The following is a 23,491-nucleotide window of genomic DNA, read 5'->3' on the forward strand; positions in this document are numbered from 1 at the left end:
AATATAAGATGTTTTAGAGAAGTTTTTTGTTTTATAATATAGGATGTTTTCAAGTTTCTATGCAACTTTTAGATTATTTTAGTATTTTATATTATGCAGTATTGTTTCTGATTTGTTGAACTTGTTAAAAGTAAAAACTTCTTAATCTGCGTGTTTTAGTTAAAACATCCTATATTTTGAAACGGAGGGAGTATATGTCTTTTGATTTTATGCTTTTATATTAATTTTAATTTTAAAGTCAAGTTTGTAATAAATTTGATATTTGATATTTTCTAATCATTTACTTTTGTGCTGGTCGTTATAATCATTTTCCAAAAGTATTATTGTTTAGGTGAAAACATCATGATCGTCTTATTTAATATAATTTGTTGTCCCGCGAGGAAAATTCTAAAGATATGGAAAACCGATAAAATTAACAACTATTTCTTCAAGTTTTTTTTTTGTTAAACCCCTTCACTACAATTTATGATTATAGAGTGTAATTACTAACAAAATGTTAATATATAGTGTGTAACGTATAAATTGAGATACCCCTTTAGATATATCATAGAGTTTGGATATTTCGATTGTACGGAACAAACTGGTTTCAAGAAGCGAAAGTCCGTTCCTAGATAAGACCCTTTGGAAATTGTTATTCTTTTATTGTAATTAAAATTAAATTAGTATCTAGTAATCTACTAGTAGTATTTACTTTAGAATAGTTAATCTCTGAGTAAAGCAAGTATGTGGATAAAATCAAGAATAAGATAAACGTAGGTCTAGGTGTAGGAGCTGCAAAATCAGTGGTGTTAGGTCTTAGCTGATTTATATGTTCTTTTTTTGGATAAATTGCTGATTTATATGTTTTCATGATATTCTGATATAATACATCTTTAAAATTATGAATGTGGTTAATGATTTATGCCAAAATTGATTTTTTTTGTTTATATACATGATGACTTTAGCTGATGAAATGATCCAAGTCATTATTAACAAAAATAGACATAAGCAAATAGGTATATTTCCTGATTTTTATTATTCTATATGTATTAAGTTTGAAAACTGGCCGTAATTTAAAGAGAGTATCAAGAAAGAAACGAGCACTTTAACACACAAGCGAAAGAAAGAAAGAAAAAAATGAGGAGCATCAATAATATTTCGAATGGAACCATTCTTTTAGTTTTGTCGACAGCTTTTTAAGTCTATCAAATAATTTTCAATTAGGAAGTGGGATGTTCTATCATACTACTTTTAAATATAAACTTTGCTTCTGTTTGTTTTTCTTCTTTCAAGGACTATAGAAAGTCATTTTCACTTTAAAGGTAGTTTGTGAACTATTGGTTGCTTTAAATCACCTAACGTATCATAAATAATCAAGGGGTAAATTAGGTTAAAGAAAGAAATGAGGTTTGAATATAAGGTTTTTTTTGTTTCTTTTTAGTGGTGTTTATGTATATCACTTGGATGCTGCATGTTAAGTGTATTGAGCTCTCAGAACTACATGCGATCTTTTATTAGAGTTCTTATAATTGGTTGTTCACCTAGCTAGGTTTCTTCTTTTAATTTCCCATCAACATATGTGTAGGCTTTGTGATTTGATTAGATTCTTCTCAATTTTCTGCCCCTATCAGTCTATCACCCTACCTATCTATATAATTGTAATAATTTATCAGCAATACGACATAAATATATGTAACCAGATCATAAAATTCGTCTATGCCTACAGGCTACTGGCTACATATGCAGCCAACGTACTGAACTTACATAATTCGATTCGTGGTCCATACTATTTGTGACCTAGGATCAGAAAAATAATTGTGGACATTTTTCTTTTTAGTTTATTGAAGAAATTCACTAAGCCGCTAGCCAATTTTAGTAACCAGTGAATTTATCCAAACTAAACTCCAACGTTTAAAAAAAAAAAAAAAAAAAATTCGAACGTTTAAAAAGGAAAAAATGGTTCGAACGTTTTTCTGATCAGATTTGTATTATAAACTAAAGTCCGACGTTTTATCTAAACAAGAGTTGTAAACTCCTACCCGATGACAGAGATTAGGTGCTCTAATCAGTTTTTAAATCAAATAACAGGATTTGTAAACTCCTATACAGTATCTTGAATGTGTTTCTTTATTTCTCCCCAAAATAATAATAATAATAATAAGTGTTAAAGGGTCTTTTCGTTGATGGACAGGTTGATTGACCCATCCATTTTCGGGCCATGTTTGTTCGAAAATCATCTGACACAAAGCTACGGTTTCGTATGAATCCATATAAAAAACAAACACAGGTTTGGTCCCTCCATCCCACTCCCTTGGATCTCGACCGTTGATCGCACCCAAATTTTATAGATGTTTGGATTACTATTTTATACTCATACCATCAGCTTGAACCACTTGTGAGTTGTAATAACACTTTTAATATTTGAATTGATAGTTATATGATATCTGGTCCTAATGTAGCAACGGTTATAGGCGTATAGCCGACTAGTCAAATGTTTTACATCAAATAAAGGAGTAATTTAGGTTAGGTATGTCGGTATTTTAAGCTCTTTGTTTTTGGAATTTTAATATTTATGCGGTTTTTGTTATTTTGTGCTGACTATTTCAGTTATCTAGACCTAATGAGTATATCAGGTTTATATTCAAATATGATAACATAAGTGGATTTTTACTCTCATGCATTATTATATTTCACATATAAGTATATATTTATATCAAGTGATACAAAACAACTTTTTCTTGTATAGTGATTTATCTTAGTCTTGGAATATGATGTAGAACAAATCATTGATATGATTCGAGCAATGAGTGTAAGATATACTGTAATTGATATGATTCTATTAATGGTTTTATATGCTCACTCCTAGTCCTAGGTAATAAATAAAAATCTGCATGCGTTTTTTTTGAGTGGTAAAACCATAAGAATCATTTGAAAATCTTCTAGTATAAAAGTTAGGAATCAGAGTTGATATCATATATGATCGATGTTATTATAATTAGTTTTATCATATAGAGAGATTGTGGGTTTATTTGAAAGAATTCTATATTACCACTTGAACATGATTGAGCATAACAGATTAATAATTAATCTCATTGGTATAAGAAAAAAAAAAAAAAAACTCACATTCAAGAAGTTAAATGTGAACATACCTGCAGCTATCATTGGAAAGGGACAAAGTAACCCAGAATAGATATATTTGTGGACTATAATGGACCGCAAAATATCTGGATGAAAAAATTGATTAGAGCACCTAAGATCTCGGTCTTTGTTGTTCCTAATCAAGCTTGATATATATACTCCATCACTTCTTGATGGACGTAAGCCAAATTTTGTTTTCTAACTATACTTTTATATAAATAATTTTCCATTTTCAACCAAATTATAAAATATCATCTTTAGCCAATCTAAACGTGACAAGAAAAAACCAATCCAAATGCAGACTCTGTCTGACAAACAATCTGTATACATTTGTATCGTGGTTCTGTTAGCTGTAAAAGATAAATACTAATGACTAATGATATATATTTTCTTAAAATATATGGGGGAATAAACCTAGTGAAATGCAGCTTAAGTAGCACGAAACATAGTGTTATATATATATATATATATATATTTTATTATATAAAGTTTGATGTCAAAATTACTCATTAACAAGATCGTGACACGTGTCAATTGTAGTAATAAGATATCGATACGTGTCCAAATTACTGTTTAACATGATTGCAACATGTGTCAAATTAATGATCTTAAGGAAATAGAGCATATTTTTTTTATTATATAAAGATGTATATTAAGTGGTATCTCATATCAAATCAAAATCTTAAGTACGCTAGAAAATCATGAACAACAAAGAAAAAATACAAACCATGATTTTAGTTATATTATTTAGTTAAATTTTATTTTCTTATTAAAAATCCGTGATATTTTAAAATAAATTTTTCTATATTATTTTGAGTTTATTTTTTATTTATTTTTCAGTTAAAGAGATGTAAGATCTTTATTTATTTATTCCTTTTAAAATAAATATTTTAAAGTTCTTATGTTGTAATATTTTTTGATTTTTTTATTTTAGTTTATATTTTATATATATAAATTATTTAAGACTCCTATATCATCGTGTTTATAATTTTTTATTCTTTTAACTGTCGTTTAATTTCTCAAATTTTGTTGGGTTGGTCATAAGCCTATGGCAATCATATAGATATTTTTTCCTCAGTTTTTCATCCAAAATATTTTTTTTAATAAACAATTTTAGTGGTTAAACAAACTGTCACTACAAATTNTATAAGGTTTTTTTTGTTTCTTTTTAGTGGTGTTTATGTATATCACTTGGATGCTGCATGTTAAGTGTATTGAGCTCTCAGAACTACATGCGATCTTTTATTAGAGTTCTTATAATTGGTTGTTCACCTAGCTAGGTTTCTTCTTTTAATTTCCCATCAACATATGTGTAGGCTTTGTGATTTGATTAGATTCTTCTCAATTTTCTGCCCCTATCAGTCTATCACCCTACCTATCTATATAATTGTAATAATTTATCAGCAATACGACATAAATATATGTAACCAGATCATAAAATTCGTCTATGCCTACAGGCTACTGGCTACATATGCAGCCAACGTACTGAACTTACATAATTCGATTCGTGGTCCATACTATTTGTGACCTAGGATCAGAAAAATAATTGTGGACATTTTTCTTTTTAGTTTATTGAAGAAATTCACTAAGCCGCTAGCCAATTTTAGTAACCAGTGAATTTATCCAAACTAAACTCCAACGTTTAAAAAAAAAAAAAAAAAAAAAGTTCGAACGTTTAAAAAGGAAAAAATGGTTCGAACGTTTTTCTGATCAGATTTGTATTATAAACTAAAGTCCGACGTTTTATCTAAACAAGAGTTGTAAACTCCTACCCGATGACAGAGATTAGGTGCTCTAATCAGTTTTTAAATCAAATAACAGGATTTGTAAACTCCTATACAGTATCTTGAATGTGTTTCTTTATTTCTCCCCAAAATAATAATAATAATAATAAGTGTTAAAGGGTCTTTTCGTTGATGGACAGGTTGATTGACCCATCCATTTTCGGGCCATGTTTGTTCGAAAATCATCTGACACAAAGCTACGGTTTCGTATGAATCCATATAAAAAACAAACACAGGTTTGGTCCCTCCATCCCACTCCCTTGGATCTCGACCGTTGATCGCACCCAAATTTTATAGATGTTTGGATTACTATTTTATACTCATACCATCAGCTTGAACCACTTGTGAGTTGTAATAACACTTTTAATATTTGAATTGATAGTTATATGATATCTGGTCCTAATGTAGCAACGGTTATAGGCGTATAGCCGACTAGTCAAATGTTTTACATCAAATAAAGGAGTAATTTAGGTTAGGTATGTCGGTATTTTAAGCTCTTTGTTTTTGGAATTTTAATATTTATGCGGTTTTTGTTATTTTGTGCTGACTATTTCAGTTATCTAGACCTAATGAGTATATCAGGTTTATATTCAAATATGATAACATAAGTGGATTTTTACTCTCATGCATTATTATATTTCACATATAAGTATATATTTATATCAAGTGATACAAAACAACTTTTTCTTGTATAGTGATTTATCTTAGTCTTGGAATATGATGTAGAACAAATCATTGATATGATTCGAGCAATGAGTGTAAGATATACTGTAATTGATATGATTCTATTAATGGTTTTATATGCTCACTCCTAGTCCTAGGTAATAAATAAAAATCTGCATGCGTTTTTTTTGAGTGGTAAAACCATAAGAATCATTTGAAAATCTTCTAGTATAAAAGTTAGGAATCAGAGTTGATATCATATATGATCGATGTTATTATAATTAGTTTTATCATATAGAGAGATTGTGGGTTTATTTGAAAGAATTCTATATTACCACTTGAACATGATTGAGCATAACAGATTAATAATTAATCTCATTGGTATAAGAAAAAAAAAAAAAAAACTCACATTCAAGAAGTTAAATGTGAACATACCTGCAGCTATCATTGGAAAGGGACAAAGTAACCCAGAATAGATATATTTGTGGACTATAATGGACCGCAAAATATCTGGATGAAAAAATTGATTAGAGCACCTAAGATCTCGGTCTTTGTTGTTCCTAATCAAGCTTGATATATATACTCCATCACTTCTTGATGGACGTAAGCCAAATTTTGTTTTCTAACTATACTTTTATATAAATAATTTTCCATTTTCAACCAAATTATAAAATATCATCTTTAGCCAATCTAAACGTGACAAGAAAAAACCAATCCAAATGCAGACTCTGTCTGACAAACAATCTGTATACATTTGTATCGTGGTTCTGTTAGCTGTAAAAGATAAATACTAATGACTAATGATATATATTTTCTTAAAATATATGGGGGAATAAACCTAGTGAAATGCAGCTTAAGTAGCACGAAACATAGTGTTATATATATATATATATATATATTTTATTATATAAAGTTTGATGTCAAAATTACTCATTAACAAGATCGTGACACGTGTCAATTGTAGTAATAAGATATCGATACGTGTCCAAATTACTGTTTAACATGATTGCAACATGTGTCAAATTAATGATCTTAAGGAAATAGAGCATATTTTTTTTATTATATAAAGATGTATATTAAGTGGTATCTCATATCAAATCAAAATCTTAAGTACGCTAGAAAATCATGAACAACAAAGAAAAAATACAAACCATGATTTTAGTTATATTATTTAGTTAAATTTTATTTTCTTATTAAAAATCCGTGATATTTTAAAATAAATTTTTCTATATTATTTTGAGTTTATTTTTTATTTATTTTTCAGTTAAAGAGATGTAAGATCTTTATTTATTTATTCCTTTTAAAATAAATATTTTAAAGTTCTTATGTTGTAATATTTTTTGATTTTTTTATTTTAGTTTATATTTTATATATATAAATTATTTAAGACTCCTATATCATCGTGTTTATAATTTTTTATTCTTTTAACTGTCGTTTAATTTCTCAAATTTTGTTGGGTTGGTCATAAGCCTATGGCAATCATATAGATATTTTTTCCTCAGTTTTTCATCCAAAATATTTTTTTTAATAAACAATTTTAGTGGTTAAACAAACTGTCACTACAAATTTTAGTGGTGAAAAAAACTACATCAAAGTGAAAGTAAAAAGACAAAATTTGGTTTAATTTGTTTACCGAAACATTTTATAGGTGGTGTCGTGGTGATAAAGAGCATATTTTAACAATAAAATATTTTAGGGTGTAAGAACATATTATTAATGGTAAAACATAGAGTAATATTGTACGTGATGCTAATAAGATGACGTTTTGTTAGGTTGATTGCATGTAAAACATTTTGTGAATAAGTTGTTGAACGTTTTTAAAATTTGACAATAATAATATTCGTAATGGTTAATTTTTGAAAAACATTTTGGTGGTCCATAATTTAGCTTTAGGTTATTGTAAGAATTGTAATAATAATTTTAAAATAAAAAAAAATAGAAATTAAACTTGTCTCTAACTAAAACTATTTATCTATTTATTTTTGGAAAATTTATTTTACTTACAAAAAATTATTTCTATATTTTTTAATTTTTTAATTTTATTAAGTAATTTTAAAATCCGCACGATGTGCGGGTCCTAATCTAGTATATATATATAAGGTATGTTTATTTAGTTAGTAATCATATGCACCATCTGGTTATTACTTCTTCATATATAATTTGAAGTCAAATTTTTAATTTATTCAGTCTGGTCGTGGAATTTATTCTTTTAGTATATATTACACACAAAATCTCTAACCACCATCTAAGATGTAAAAGATCTAGAATTGAACTAGTTAAGTATACTTCAATATCTCTTAAGTTTGATGTAAAATGTTTTCAAATTTCAAGTCGAGATCCGGTCTAAATCTAGAGCATATAAACAAATAAAGATACAAAAGGAAATCTTCTTTTTAATAATAAAAAAAACAAATAAAGGAAATTATTAGTTAAGAATATGTAACAAACTAACAAATGCACAAAGGTGCTTTCAATTATATAAAGTGCATCAGCACTGTTATAGTGTTATATGCCCACTGCGGTCGGAGAATATATGCGTCCCATATTATTTTAAGTCAGGGATTGGCTTTCACTTTACTATTGTACGTCCATATAATCACTATTACTGTAATAAGTAATAACCGAGTTCTCTTATTTTTTTTTGAAAAGGAATAAAAGTCCTACTTGGTGTATACTACTAATATTATTTGTGTTCTTACAGACAAAACTGCCACGTGCGTGTTTGTGTATAAAGTATGAAGGAAACCCCAAAAATCTGGTGATGTTGTTGTGGGCATGCATTGAAACAGAAAAGAAGATCGAAACATCATCGTCATCATATGATATATGCAAAGTGTTAAATGGTTGTTGAGTTAATAATATTCTCTTTTGTTGGGAGTGTGGTCCTTAGTTTTTTTGTGTCTGTGGTCCATCAAAATGATATACAAACTTTGTCTTTAATTTCGTTACATAATCTTAAAATGTCTCGAAAGTTAGCTAATTAAGGTTTCGATCCAACAGAAACAAGAAAGTTGTCTCTGAATCATTCCTTCACGTTAACTTCTTTCCTTGTGGTCCTTACTTCACCAAAATGAAACAAAGAAACATAGAAGGAAAAAATATTGGTGAAGAAAAAGAAAAAAAGATAGAAGAGAAACGAAACCCAAATATTGTTTGAAACCCTCTCGCAGTTTCTGTGGGCCTGACCCGGTTCAAGCTTCAAGTAACTTTGGTGATTCCTTGTTGGTGCAATTTTTACCAATTAATTGAACATATCATCAATATATAAGAAATTTATGAGTCTCACAAGCTCAATACCAATTTTTTTTAAATATATAATAGTTTAATTTTGTTTTCCTTTCTTTTTTTTTTCGGTCAAGAAAATAATTTTCCTATCTAATGCACTGTAGAACCTCCATAAATTAATACTCTTTAAATTAATATTCGTCATAAATTAATAAATTCTTCCGGTCCCAAATTGGAACGGTATAAAAAATGACACATTTCGATAAAATAATAAGATAATAATTTTTTTAGAAATCTTATGTAAAAATATGGTCCCATCAATATCATAAATTAATAATCATATAAACTGATATATATATATATATATATATATATATATATATATAAGAAAATCTTGTGAAATATAACTCTATTGTTGTTTGTATATTCCTGAATTTACATTTTTATTGGAGTTCATCTCTAATCTTTTTCATTGTCATCTTTTCAAATCACATCCAAAAATTATGCAGTCTTAGATACGATAATTGTTTTTTTACATGTAATTAGTTCTAAAATTACCTCAAGATCTTCTTTGATTTCATCATTACCATGAATGATATTAATAGTAATTTCTTCTAAACTCTAAACTTCTAACATTTATCATTTNAGTTTTAAAGGTACCGCAATATCTTTTGCGACTTCATCATTACCATGAAAGATAGTAATAATAATTTTTTCTAAACTCTAAACTTCTAACATTTCTCATTTTTACCTAGATAATCTATTAAACAATTGACATTCATCCTATTACAATAACCAAAATTATAAATTAAAAAAAATCTTTAAAAATATGAATGATAACAAAAGTATCTTATTTTCTAATACGAAAATGAAAAATTTCTTCATAAATTAATAAAATTATTAATATATCGATAAATTAAAACCTCTATAAAATTAATAAAATTTCATGGTCCCGACCTTATTAATTTATAGAGGTTTGACTGTAGTTGAGGTCATCATATTTTTTAGTTATACGAAAAAATATCAACAATGACATTACCATAAACTATTAGACTCTTTGTTCTAGTTTTTACGGTTGAGTAATTTAAATATATTGTGCAATACAGCTTAACATTTAAATATCATATTGTTGAATGATAGTATAATTTTATCATGGTTGAATTTAATAAACGGTTGACTTATATACTTTTTTTGTTAAATTTTGTAATACAAGCTGACTTACTCACCAAGATCGATCCACATTAAAGAAAATAGAAAATTTGAAAAATATCTTCAACAATTTTCCTTTAATTTATGCGTTACTTTCGTGTTTTTAATTATATTAATTGTGTGGTTTGGTCTAATATCTTCTTTTAAACGTGGCCTAATTGTTATCGTGGTTTGTGAGCTCCCCGCTACTGAAAGTCAAATATTATTCTATTTTTGTGGAATAAAAGTTAGGTTTTTCTCACCTAGTTCATCATTTGTTGAACAAGTTCGGTGCATATATAAAAAATACGTAATTAAGTCAAACTCCAAACTAAACGAAATAGTGCCACGTTAATCGTCGTTGATTTGTCTTTGTGAAGCTTAATAAAATAGGCCAAATAAATGTTCAAATAGCGACGGGCGAGTGCGCTCTATCTTTGACTTATCAAGACCACAATTTAGTTCCAATAAGAGTGGCATCCATAATTCTTAATTTAATTAATAAGCTTTCAACTATATGTTGACCACCTGAAAATGAATATTTAAGGTCACGAATTCGATAATATAAACCGATGATCGCATTACCTTTATTTAAGTGTCTCAGTTCTGATATCTCAACCATTTCATAATATCTAATCATAATCAAACTCCAGCTTAAATTAAACCTCTTCCGCGTATATTTTACCATTAACCGAACGTTCACTCTCGAGGACCTGTGGTTTGTACTTGAACATCAAGCCACAGAAGGGAAATTATAGATTATTTTTGTTTGATTTAAAGTGTCAAAGTGAAATGGACTCGTATTATAACCTACTTTTTATAATGTCAAAAGCGAAAACATAAAGCAAACGAAGATATTCCATTTTACGTTCTCGACAAAGATATCATTCTTTTTCTTATCTGAAGAAAAATATGTTTTTTTTGGAGATTAATTTAATTAATTCGAGAAAAAGAGTAGTTTCAAAACATTCCAGTGAACATGATGCTATTATCTTTCATGATAGTCTTTTATAAGCAAGAGATATAACTAACTACTTCATCAATTAATTAATTATGCTACAACATCGAATATAAATTGGATTACGTGAATCTTTGCCTCACTCACTCTCCGGTTCTGTAAGGAAATTATTAGTTTACTAACCCGACAAACATTTGTACGCATAAGTGCATTACAATATATTCATTATTCTTACGAAGAATATAATTCTACTTTTGACTCTTCCACGGCCACGGGTAACGGGTTGGTTCTATTATAAGTTTATAACGTATATGTATTAATCCTTACATATATAAGAAGATACATGCTTGTTTTCAACACCTCATGTGATCGTTTAAATGTTTGTAATGGTATCCATTTTCTCGTTTATTACCATTTATTAAAAATATTTATTAATTCAAACACAACTCTATATTATCGTGATATATGATAATCGAGATCTGATTTTAGGTGCAAGCTAATTGTTTTGGATGAAATAAAACATAACGTATGCATAGCGCATAATTAAAGAAAACAAAGAAGGTGCAATGATCAGTAACTTTTAATTTCTAACATTTTGTGATCAGTATCTTCTCTTTTTTTAGTCAACGAAGGTTATACGCTGCATCCAAAAATATAAAATGAAAGATTTGAACTTTAGTTTTCTAACGAACAATGCTTAGATGTGCATGCATGACGCTGCTTTGGTGGTCATAAGTCATAACTAAACTACCTGTATTACACAAATCTCGATCGAACAAGGCTGCAACCACGTGGTAGCTTTTGTGCCTCATTCTGTATAAAACGTAGTTTACGATTTATAATGTCAAATGTTTACAATCTCAACCTTATGCAAAAATAAAGCTTGCGGAAAACGAATCAACTCATTTAGGCAATAAATATTGGCTTATTGTAGATGATACATTGAACCAATTCATTCCAAATTTCCAATTAATTATGGGTTAACATATCTAACATTTAGTGGGCCGACCTTGTAAGCCTGTTAAGGTATATCACTTTGACTTTGGTGTTGTAGTAACGTAGCTATGCTTTTGAAAGCTAAGTTTAAACTTTTAAGAGTATAAGTGTATCATCATCTGATCATCATATATCCATTGATTGGTTTGATGTGCTCCACTTATTTTCAACAAAATGAAAACTAAGTCTTACTGTTAGTACAAAATTAATAATTGAGAGTTAAATTAACATCGATATTGTCATAAATGATTGATCAACAACTCTCAATTCAGATTTTAGCCGTTGCCTAGAGCTTTCACAATACATACAAGAACAAGATATTAAGGACCACATAAGTCCATTTATGTTGGATCCATAATTCCATATCCATGATAATCGAATGACATTGACGTAATTATGTTGGAGGTCAAAGTTATCTCTATTCCACCGTCAAAACAGTTAAGGGCTATGTTGCATGGAAACTCTTTTTGAAGTGCGTTTCCCGTTTCCGAAACGTTTTGAAAACGGAAACTCGTGAAAACTCGGAAACAAGTCACAAAAACACGTTTCCTAAAAATCCCAGTTTGGAAACACGATGGAAACTCCATTTTTGTTTTGGAAACACGTTGGAAACTCCGTTTCCGTTTTGGAAATGCGAAGGAAACTCTTTTTTCTAATTTTGAAATTTAATAAATAAAGAATATAATTTATAAGAATTCATAAGTCATAACTAGTCGAACCCTAAAAAAGCAAAAGCTATAACCGTAGAAGAGACGACGCCACCGCAAAGGTATGCTTTTCTCTTCCTCAACTAAGGTCAATGAAATAATTAATTTATATGTTGATTGTTGAAGTCGTGGTCTCGTAGATATAAGAAGATAGTTTTGAGTTTTGAGTTTTGAGTTTTGACTTTTTGGAGTCTTTGATCTTCTCCTCCTTTGAATTGGAGATTATTAATTGCTTCTTTTTTTTGTCCAATTATAGTGTAGTTTGACGGGTTCTACCTATGAGTTCTCAGAGAATTTATTTTCTTAATTTCCAGTAATATGAGCACATCTAATACACCACCTGACCCTCTACATGATGGCGGAGAAGAAATCAATATTGATGATCTATCTAACATTGATGATAAGGCGCCTTTGTGGATTTATGTGAATAAAATTGAGAAGATGGTTGGAGGAGGATCATGGAGATTTGAATGCAAATTTTGCAGTACAAAATATTCTGGTTCTAATTGGAGAGCCACAACTCATTTGTTGAAAGATGGAGCAAAAGGAATTAAAGAGTGTTTGAAGGTTACTTCTCAACAAAGAGCTAACATGAGAAAGTTAGTTGATGAGTGCAAAAAAAGAATACAACGTGCAGCTCCTAAAACAGTTCTGTTGCCGTCATCAACAAGGAACGCGTCTCACTCTTCTCTTGATTATGATATGAGTTATATTGTTCCAATTGCAAATGAGCTTGATCCGAAGAGGAGAAAGACAATGGATTCACCTTTGGCAAAGGCATTTAAGAATGAGGAAAGGGAGCAATGTGATGGCGAGGTTGCTAGAATGTATTACACAGGTGGTTTATCTTTTAACCTTGCAAGAAATCCTCACTACCAAAATTCATATAAGCGAGCATCAAACATTCCAGGATATGTTCCCCCTGGGTATGAAGCATTGAGGACTGGACTTCTCCAAAAAGAAAAGAAGAACCTTGAACTGCACTTACAGCCTTTAAAGAATTCATGGAAACAGAAAGGAGTTAGTATATGTAGCGACGGTTGGTCGGATCCACAACGAAGACCAATATTTAACTTGCTTGCTGCAAATGAGAGTGGTCCAATGATGTTAAGGGCGATTAATACCCACGGTGAAACAAAAACAGGTGAGATGATTGCAGAGTTGATCATAGACTGCATAAAGGAGGTTGGACATGAAAGTGTTATCCAAGTAGTTACTGATAATGCTGCCAATTGTGTAAAGGCTGGTTCACTTATTTCAGCCAAGTATCCTACCATCTTCTGGACCCCATGTGTGGTACATACTTTGAACCTTGCTTTGAAGAACATATGTTCACCATTATTAAACACAAGTACAGACGAAGGTGTATATGATTCTTGTTCTTGGATCAAGTCTCTAAGTGAGGATGTGAATTGGATTAAGAACTTCATTATGAACCATGGAATGAGGCTTGTGATGTTTACAGAACATTGTGATCTTAAACTCCTTACAATAGCTTCTACCAGGTTTATTTCTCTTTTGTTAACTATTACTTATGTTTTGTTTATATCAAATATAACACTATTGTATTTTATTAATTTTAACAGATTTGCCTCCACGGTTGTGATATTCAAAAGGTTCAAGAAAATAAAAATTGGGTTGCAACAAATGGTGATCAGTACTAAGTGGGATGATTATAAAGAAGATAATGTAACTAAAGCATATGCGGTGAAACAAAAGATATTAGATGAAATGTTTTGGGATGGGCTTGAATATGCTTTATCTTTCACTTTGCCCATATATAGTGTGATTAGAGTTGTTGATACTGATAAGCCTTCTCTTCATTTAGTAGATGAGTGGTGAGACAATATGATTCAGAATGTGAAGAAGGCTATCTTTAGAAAATAAAGAAAAAAACTTGACGAAGAATCTGTATTCTGGAATGCTGTGAATTCTGTTTTGATCTCTCGTTGGAATAAGAGCAATACTCCTCTCCATTGAATGGCACATTCTCTGAATCCGAAGTAAGTTTATAACTTTATCATACTTTTACTAGATTTTGTTTTCTTACATTTACATAAACAATAACCTTTTGGTATATTTTTGCATACAGATATTATAGTTCAGAGTGGCTTGGAGAAGAAACCAATAGAAAATCTCCACATCAAGATTTAGAGGTTACTAGAGAAAGAAAAAATTGCATCATGAGGTATTTTACAGATCCAGATGAAAGAAGAGAAGTTAATGTTGAATATTCCAATTTTTCATTATGCTTGGAAGACTTTGGTACTGTTGATGCAATGCATGATAGATTCATCCTAGAACCTCTAAAATGGTGGGCAGTTCATTGAGCTTTAGCACCAAAGCTTCAAGCCTTAGCTTTTAAGTTACTTGGACAGCCTTCATCATCCTCATGTTGCGAAAGGAATTGGAGTACTTACAAGTTTATACATTCTGCAACAAGAAACAAGCTTGCTCCACAAAGAGCAGAAGATTTGGTATATGTCCACACAATCTTCGTCTTTTATCAAGGAAAAATTCTGCTTATAAAAATGGTCCTAATCAAATGTGGGATCTTGGAGGTGATCAATTTGATTCACTAGATGGGTCTAATCTAGGGAGACTTGAGTCTGAAGATCTTTCTCTCGACGAACCTGATTTAGANAATGTTTTGGGATGGGCTTGAATATGCTTTATCTTTCACTTTGCCCATATATAGTGTGATTAGAGTTGTTGATACTGATAAGCCTTCTCTTCATTTAGTAGATGAGTGGTGAGACAATATGATTCAGAATGTGAAGAAGGCTATCTTTAGAAAATAAAGAAAAAAACTTGACGAAGAATCTGTATTCTGGAATGCTGTGAATTCTGTTTTGATCTCTCGTTGGAATAAGAGCAATACTCCTCTCCATTGAATGGCACATTCTCTGAATCCGAAGTAAGTTTATAACTTTATCATACTTTTACTAGATTTTGTTTTCTTACATTTACATAAACAATAACCTTTTGGTATATTTTTGCATACAGATATTATAGTTCAGAGTGGCTTGGAGAAGAAACCAATAGAAAATCTCCACATCAAGATTTAGAGGTTACTAGAGAAAGAAAAAATTGCATCATGAGGTATTTTACAGATCCAGATGAAAGAAGAGAAGTTAATGTTGAATATTCCAATTTTTCATTATGCTTGGAAGACTTTGGTACTGTTGATGCAATGCATGATAGATTCATCCTAGAACCTCTAAAATGGTGGGCAGTTCATTGAGCTTTAGCACCAAAGCTTCAAGCCTTAGCTTTTAAGTTACTTGGACAGCCTTCATCATCCTCATGTTGCGAAAGGAATTGGAGTACTTACAAGTTTATACATTCTGCAACAAGAAACAAGCTTGCTCCACAAAGAGCAGAAGATTTGGTATATGTCCACACAATCTTCGTCTTTTATCAAGGAAAAATTCTGCTTATAAAAATGGTCCTAATCAAATGTGGGATCTTGGAGGTGATCAATTTGATTCACTAGATGGGTCTAATCTAGGGAGACTTGAGTCTGAAGATCTTTCTCTCGACGAACCTGATTTAGAGGCAGTTTTGTTTGGTGAAACCAATGAAAATGAGAATGGCGATGATGGTCAAAAAAATTGATTTTGAACGTTTTAGTTTTTTTTTACAGTTTTTAATTAAACTATTTAACATTTATGTTTTGAATTTGTGTTGTTTCAGAATTTTTTATTATTATAATTTTTATGTTTAGGGATTTATTATATATATATTATATATATATTGTATATCTACATATATATATATATACGTTTCCTATACGTTTCCATTACCTATTTTTCAAAAAAACCCGTTTTCCGTTTCTGAAACGTTTTGTTTCCGCGTTTCCGTTTCCGTTTCCATGCAATATAGGTTAAGGGTAAATATAATTGCTATTTATTTATAGCCAAGAAAGAGAGAGACAAACACATTCTCTCTACCCATTTATGTATCAAACTGATAAGGATAAGGCTGTAATTGGCAATTCCATTTCCAAATAGGGAGCTCGAGCTTCCTCGGGAGCTTCTAGGTGAACAGGAAGCTTTCACTATGCCTAGCTAGTACTATAGTCCACCACCAACAAAGAAAGTTAATGGTCGCTCTCTACGGTTTTGAGCCAGCAATCGACAAGTCATGGAACGGCGGCTGAAGGTTTCACTATGCCTAGCTACCAAAGCGTTTTTATCTCAAGTACTAGTATGAGCTACGTCTTGTATTTTGATTCTTTAATTCAAAATATATAAAGTTGAAATAGTTGGTTTCCAACAATTATTTCTTTCAATAATTGGTAAATGTTTAAATTGGTATTGTCTGTAAGAAACTGTAAAAGAATAAAGTCGTTGATGTGCAATAAGCTCAGGTTCTTCATGTAATTTACTTATCTTACCTTAAGCTTCAAGTGTGGTGAACATGTCACACTCACCTAAAGCGTACGTAATCGGACAAGCAACAACTCTTCTTCACCTAACAAAAAAGAACTTCTAAAAATAGCTAAATAGCTTCCACGTAACCCGACTTCTCAAAACTATTAAAGATATAATAAATCACATTTTCTAATTCGCGATTTCACATTACATTTATTCGATTATAGATAAAATAATACAATGAACAATGAAACTTTTTGACTTTTTAAACTGACACGAGATTATTCGACATCCTAGTCCTACTACGCTGTCGAGAAACTCAAATTATTCTTAAACGCAAATTTCAAATCGCTAAAACCAACGTTTGAACACGCAACGATAACTCTCTCCGCCGCGTGACTTTTATTATTCCAAATAGCGTTTGCGTTTGGCAGAGTTCTCCACTCACAAAGCTTCCCTCCTTCTCCAATCTCCGCCGCCACAATCTCTCCGCCGTTCTCCGCCGCATCGTGTATATAAACCATATCTCCAACCGCGTTAAACGCTAACGACGTTAACGGCCAGTCAGAATCAGCTCCTCTGAGTTTATCCAAACACGCCTCAGGCATAGATCCAATCGATTCGAATCTCGAATCCATCGGCGACTCGTCGGAAACTATAACTTCCCAAAGCTCGATTCCCGTCGGATTATCTTCGTCTCCGGTGATCCCAGCCATGATTAGACTCTCGCCGGAGAATCCAATCGAACGAGAGTACAATCCACACCCGCCGGGACAGAGATCGAGAAGCCTCGTCCACGATCTGGTTTCCGGATCGAAGCTAAACGCGACGCCTGAACTCTTCTCCGTCACGTACATCTTCTCCGAACTCGCCGCTACGGAAAGCCACGTGGCCGACGCGGATGCGTAGAGAGCATCCGGCATCGACTCGCATCTCTCCCACGCGCCGTCGTGGAAGAGCTCCACGGCGAACCTATCCTCCTCGAAATCGCAAACGCCGCCGGCTACGATCAGGCTCCGTCCGACTACAGCCACGATCGGATCAATCCTCCAAACTCTCGGCGGTGCCACGTGTCGCCAAGTCAGATGAAACGCGTCGGTCGAGAAGGAAAACCCCGCCGGAGACAAAGCGTAGAGCAACGTGGAGTGAGACGAACGAGCGACGGACACGTGTTCGACGGGAGATGATGGTGATGACGATGATGACGTGGAGTTGAGCTCGATCCATGAATCAGACTTGGGATCGTAAGCCATCGCCGTCGTCGACATGGTGTACGGCGGATAAGTCTTCTGAGTGTAGATGAGCAACCACGGCAATGTTTTAAAACGGCGGAGGGAGAAGAAGACGGCACGGTTCCATGATTTGGAGACTTGGGAAGCGGAGTCGAGGTCGAGGAGTGGTAGATAAGAGAGGATCGATTCGAGTACGTCTCCTTCAATGGAACCTTCTTCTTCTTCTTCACCATTTTCCTTCTTATTCTCCATTTGTGGCTAATGCAGAAGAAGAAGCTATAAATGAGGGGGAAAAAAGTCTTTATCTAGAGAATTAGTAGTGCACGTGGTTCTAGTTTTTCATGTCTTACTACTATATTATGCTGTGTAAATAGAAATCACATTTACAGTTTTTATACATAACATCAAACCGTATTATTACTGTTTTGAGTTTTATCCAAACGGGTAAATCTTATCAATCCACCAATTCGACCAACAACGCACAGCTACTTACTATATGACCTCTCTCTGTTGTCCCCCCGCGGTAATCAATGAGTTTAACCGATCAGTAACTCATCTTAATACCAATTGTGCTCAGCAGTGCCGTGCCTAGGTACTTTGGGGCTTTGGGCGAAAAAAAAATGTGGCCTAATTAATTTAGTTAAATCACAATTTTTAACTAACCTAAATATAACCATAAGAGAATAAATGAGCGGCAATACAAAATTAAGGGTCTCAATGTATATAATGACATGAATATTTCAAACAAAATACATATGCAAAACATCCTAAACCTACTAAATCAACAAAATATTTTTAATAATGTGGCCTAAAAATCAAACGTATAAAATGTGGCTGTGGGCAAGTGCCCTTTTTTATAAAGGGTAAGCACGTCACTGGTGCTCAGAAGGGGTTCCAAATCAATGGTCATTTGCGATACTAGCTAGAGACACTAACAATGCTTGATTACTATGTAGTGTATGTTTTTGTGTGTGTGTTAATTATGTAAATCTATATCTATATATACATTTATCAAGTACATTTTGTATTCTACCTTGAAATTCAACTTATTTACATAATTGATCCCTAAAAAATTGCACAAAAAAAAATAACAAGTAAAATATGGAAATCAAATTCGATTATCTTCATAATATACAAAAATCTGAAAATCAATTATTGTCCTAAAATATCTCTACTAAATTGATTTCTATTTCCTAAACCAATTTCGGTTTATACTTACACAATCTTTACATTTAACAATATATTTATAAACTATCTCTAAAATACTTTTTCTGTCTTCTTTTAGAATTAAAATATCTCAGTTTTCTTCTAAAAAAAATAAACAATCCAATATTCTACATAAATCGATTTCAAATTTATTAATTAAAAATTATAATTTGTCTATACTTAAAGCGAATAGAATTCCAAATGAAAATTATAATTTTTATATACTTAAGGCAAATTCTAAATGAAAACTATAATTTTTATATACTCAAAGCAAATAGAATAACAAATATCTCAATGATATAATATAAAACTAAAAAATATATAATTTTATATTTTATCCAACATAATTTTTTTGAGTTATAGAAAACCTGAAAAAAAACATAATAGCGGGTTAAAATCTATATAAAAGAATCAAGTAATTACTCAAAAGTTTATTGTCATAATGGGTCTTGATCTACACATTATAGACTATCAATATTAAAATACTGGACATATCTAATTAAATCGATGAAATTATGACTATGCAAAAAAAAAAAAGTTATTATACGGTATACCGTGAGTTAAATCATAAAATTAGAAATCAAAATACAATTATACAATTTTAATTTTAATCTAACAAACAAATGCAACTTATATTTTTGTTTTTTAATTACAAAAAAATTTGTTCTGTGGTGTACCACATATTAAAATCTAGTATGTAATGTATATACTTGTTTTAAATCTGAAGAAATAAATGAATTATATTCCAAAAAAATAAAATAAATCTTCACTGAATATTTAAGTAACCATATATAGGCAACAAAATCTCAAAAATTAATATTATTCACAACTACTTTTAAAAACAATCACTTTTAACCCGAATCCTAAATTTCAACTCAGTTCTTAACTTTTATTTACAACAACTTCTAAAAACAATCACATAAATTATATTTTATATAAAAACTATAATATAAATAAAAGAAATTTCAACCCGTGCTCCTAATCTAGTCTATAAGCACTTCGTTTGACACTTGAGGTTTGGAGTATGTTTACAACATTTACACAAAACAAAGATGAAATTACATAGTAACACTATTGGCTCTATTTTAGTCTTTCCCTCAGCTTCCTAACTATCTTGTCGACGGGCAAAGATCCCACTGGACCCACCGGATCAAGCGATTCATCATCGGAACCCTCGTCGTCAAAGTCATCGTCTATGTCACTATAATACTCTTCGGACCGATCCTTGTCTTCCACGTAATCCTCGGCTGCACCATCACTATTCGTCAAGACCATAGCTGTGAAAGTGTGTTCTGCAGCCAGTGAAGTGCCTTCTATCTCTTCCACCTTCTTCAATAGATCGTCCGGACCTAGGTTAAGCTCTTCAAGAATCACTGCCTTGGATGATTCCAACGCCCGTTTCCAGAGAGAGATCATTTTGGGGCTTGAGATCACTGTCTTTGGATCAGACACAGTTTCTTCTTTACTGGGTTTGTCTAAAAAGGAAATAACAGATGAAAGGTCTATGAGAAGCATTTTTTTGGAAATAGCTTTTGGACAAAGGTTGTTGTTTTCTCCAGATAGTACGATGATTGAAAATTGTAAACACGTATGAGGTTTATGAGTTCTCAAGAATTTAATACCTGAGGGATCAAGTTCATTCGCTTTGTTGGTCTCAGAAAGGTTTGGAATTAAAGGATTGTCCAGAAATCGCGACTTCCACTCTCGTCCTCTCCACATGAGTATTTGCTCATCATCGAAAGACAGAAGCACGCAAGGAACTAACTCCTGGTAAACGAAGATAAACCTTTTTCAGATATATAGAGAAATGTTGGATGATGAAGCCTTGGCAAGTGGCAACCAAATATGAAAACCAAAATTATGAGATAGAACATGAAGCCGGAGAGAAATTGATCAGCATGGCAAATAAGAGTATAAGGAACTTTTGTCTTCCTGACAAGCAGCGCTCGAAGGTTATGAAACTATAGAATTCCTAAGCTAAGTGAAAAATAATTTTCAAACTGTTTATAATTAAAATGCTTCGAATTTCGACATTTGAGATCGTCCAAAAGTGATTCCAGTGAAGATGCAGAGCTGTGCAAAGTATAGGTGCAAAAAAAAAGAAAAACCTGAAGGATTCATAGACCTTAAGCTTAGCGCCTATCTTCTTATAATCGCTAGGTTCAAGTCCTGGGCAATCAATTTTCACCAAGGAACTCAGTTCGAAGGCATCTCTAACATCTTTGACCAGCGACACGTAGACTCCATTTTTAGCTGCAATGCAAAACAGAGACAATAATAGTAAGTATATAACCAAGTGTCTTACCTCTTCTTACACACTACGAGCCAATTGACTTTAATAAATGCCCAAAGTAACAAAAGAGCAAAAAGCCGAACTGCTTTGACGGTAAGATATACTTACACAACTTGCATATGGGCCTAAGAGACTTTCCCTTCACCCTGAACTCATGAGCTTCTTCTTTAGTCAATCCTTCAGGAACTTCTTGAATAAGCTTTGGATAAACAGGAGCTGCTGGCTTCCACAACATCAACGGATACTGTGGACGTGTGCGGTAGTTGTAATTTCTACCCCTGAAAAGGTACACCACACCTCCGACTCTGTGAATAATCTCTCCTCCTGTCTTTTCCTAGATAAGAGCAACAGAAAACGAGACTGGGAAGTTTAAAAAAACTAGACGAGCCGGTCCATCACTATTTCAACTATACGAAGTAAACATACTTTCTCAGGTCACAAAACATCAACTATCAAAAGATAAAACTTGGAATAAGATATCAAACAACCCAAATCTTTCTAGTTCTAGTCTCCACTTAAACAAAGGTTCTAGCTCTACAAAAAAATGCTAATCAAGAAACTAACAATTACCAAAAAACACATCAATCAAGAATCGTAAACAGATACCTCAAGAACACGACACACGTTATTCATATCAACAGTAGGAACTCCTTTACATCGAACTTTACAAACACGTCGTCTCTTCCAATGAGAATGTATCAATTCCAACATATTATGTGTAAATCCATCTCTTCCTATAACAAACACACACAAATCAATCAAATCCAAATAAGTAAAATACTTGAAATCTCCAAAACTCCTAAAATTCAAAAAAAAATAAAAACAACACTCACCCAAATTAACCTGACGATTATCATGCATATGAGGCTTAATCAACATCCCTTTCTCCCATCTCTTCAACGGCTCTCCTAAAATCTCATCTCTATTCATCCCTTCTTTAGGATACCTCCCAAACGGCAACGGCCCAGGCATTTCAACATACTTAACCCCAGGTTTCCCCGCCGGCGGTGGGTTGAACGAATCGAACAACGGAATCTTCTTCTTCGATTTCTTCAACGGCGCTTTCCCAGTCCATGGTCTCGGCATCGTCGGAGGCGCGAACGGCATAAACGCCGGTTCGCGTATCCCAACCGGTTTAACCTTCGGAGTCTCCGAGTAACTGAACTGAAACTCGAACGGAGCACCGGGAAGCTGGTAGGAGACGCCGGAATCTCCGATTACGATTGTACGGTCGCCGTCTGAGGAGATAACTCCTTCTTTAACCGGTTTGTAGTATCTGGTTCGGTGATGCGGAAGCTTTAGAGCTGGATTCGATTGTGGCTGTTTCTTCGGCTGTGTATCGGTTTGATGGTTCGTTTTCGGATTACGATCTCGACGAGACGGTGCGTATTTGGGAACCGGTATCGGAGGAGGAGGTGGCCGGAATGTTCCCGATGATGAAGAATCCGCCGTCGAAGGTAGTGAAGAGAAGAGGTTGATGTCTCGTAGTGATGATACAATCGCCATTGATGATAGATAACGAATCAAACCCAGAAGAAAAAAAAAAAAAATCAATTTTAAATGACATTAATCAACGAAAGACGACACCGTTTTAATAATTATGGGCTCATATCTTAAATTGGGCCTGAGGCCCATATATTTACTCGAAACCCTAAATTTCGAAGTTGGGTGAGCCATATAAAAGCCATTTGCTAAAAGCTTTCATCGTCTTCCTCCGAGCAGAAACCGCAAAAAAAAAAAAAAAAA

At 32.2% G+C, this 23,491-nt stretch overlaps 3 protein-coding genes across 3 annotated transcripts; 1 reads left to right on the forward strand and 2 right to left on the reverse strand.

Annotated features, from left to right (window-relative positions):
* LOC104743486 lies at positions 12,957 to 14,480 on the forward strand. The gene is made up of 2 exons (XM_010464559.1): positions 12,957 to 14,143; positions 14,225 to 14,480. Exons 1-2 carry the CDS (start codon positions 12,957 to 12,959, stop codon positions 14,478 to 14,480), a joined length of 1,443 nt encoding a protein of 480 aa, XP_010462861.1.
* Positions 17,179 to 18,647, reverse strand: LOC104741053 (F-box/kelch-repeat protein At1g23390-like). Its single transcript, XM_010461823.2, has one exon. It carries the CDS (start codon positions 18,496 to 18,498, stop codon positions 17,317 to 17,319), a length of 1,182 nt encoding a protein of 393 aa, XP_010460125.1. The 5' UTR covers positions 18,499 to 18,647; the 3' UTR covers positions 17,179 to 17,316.
* Positions 20,382 to 23,282, reverse strand: LOC104741054 (CRS2-associated factor 2, chloroplastic). Its single transcript, XM_010461824.2, has 6 exons — positions 22,579 to 23,282; positions 22,352 to 22,479; positions 21,854 to 22,079; positions 21,578 to 21,705; positions 21,075 to 21,219; positions 20,382 to 20,927 (listed from the first exon to the last, which is right to left on the reverse strand). Exons 1-6 carry the CDS (start codon positions 23,249 to 23,251, stop codon positions 20,533 to 20,535), a joined length of 1,695 nt encoding a protein of 564 aa, XP_010460126.1. The 5' UTR covers positions 23,252 to 23,282; the 3' UTR covers positions 20,382 to 20,532.

This window comes from Camelina sativa, chromosome 14, assembly GCF_000633955.1.
Source record: "Camelina sativa cultivar DH55 chromosome 14, Cs, whole genome shotgun sequence".
Classification (NCBI taxonomy): Eukaryota; Viridiplantae; Streptophyta; class Magnoliopsida; order Brassicales; family Brassicaceae; genus Camelina; species Camelina sativa.

What these genes read in the sequence shown, in the direction of transcription:
- LOC104743486 (XM_010464559.1), top strand. Translation starts at nt 12,957, where the DNA reads ATGAGCACATCTAATACACCACCTGACCCTCTACATGATGGCGGAGAA. An exon ending in CTTACAATAGCTTCTACCAG is followed by an intron (nt 14,144 to 14,224) that starts GTTTATTTCTCT and finishes TAATTTTAACAG; the next exon opens with ATTTGCCTCCACGGTTGTGA.
- LOC104741053 (XM_010461823.2), bottom strand. Translation starts at nt 18,498, where the DNA reads ATGGAGAATAAGAAGGAAAATGGTGAAGAAGAAGAAGAAGGTTCCATT.
- LOC104741054 (XM_010461824.2), bottom strand. Translation starts at nt 23,251, where the DNA reads ATGGCGATTGTATCATCACTACGAGACATCAACCTCTTCTCTTCACTA. An exon ending in TAATCGTCAGGTTAATTTGG is followed by an intron (nt 22,480 to 22,578) that starts GTGAGTGTTGTT and finishes TGTTTGTTATAG; the next exon opens with GAAGAGATGGATTTACACAT. An exon ending in TAGGCCCATATGCAAGTTGT is followed by an intron (nt 21,706 to 21,853) that starts GTAAGTATATCT and finishes TTTGCATTGCAG; the next exon opens with CTAAAAATGGAGTCTACGTG.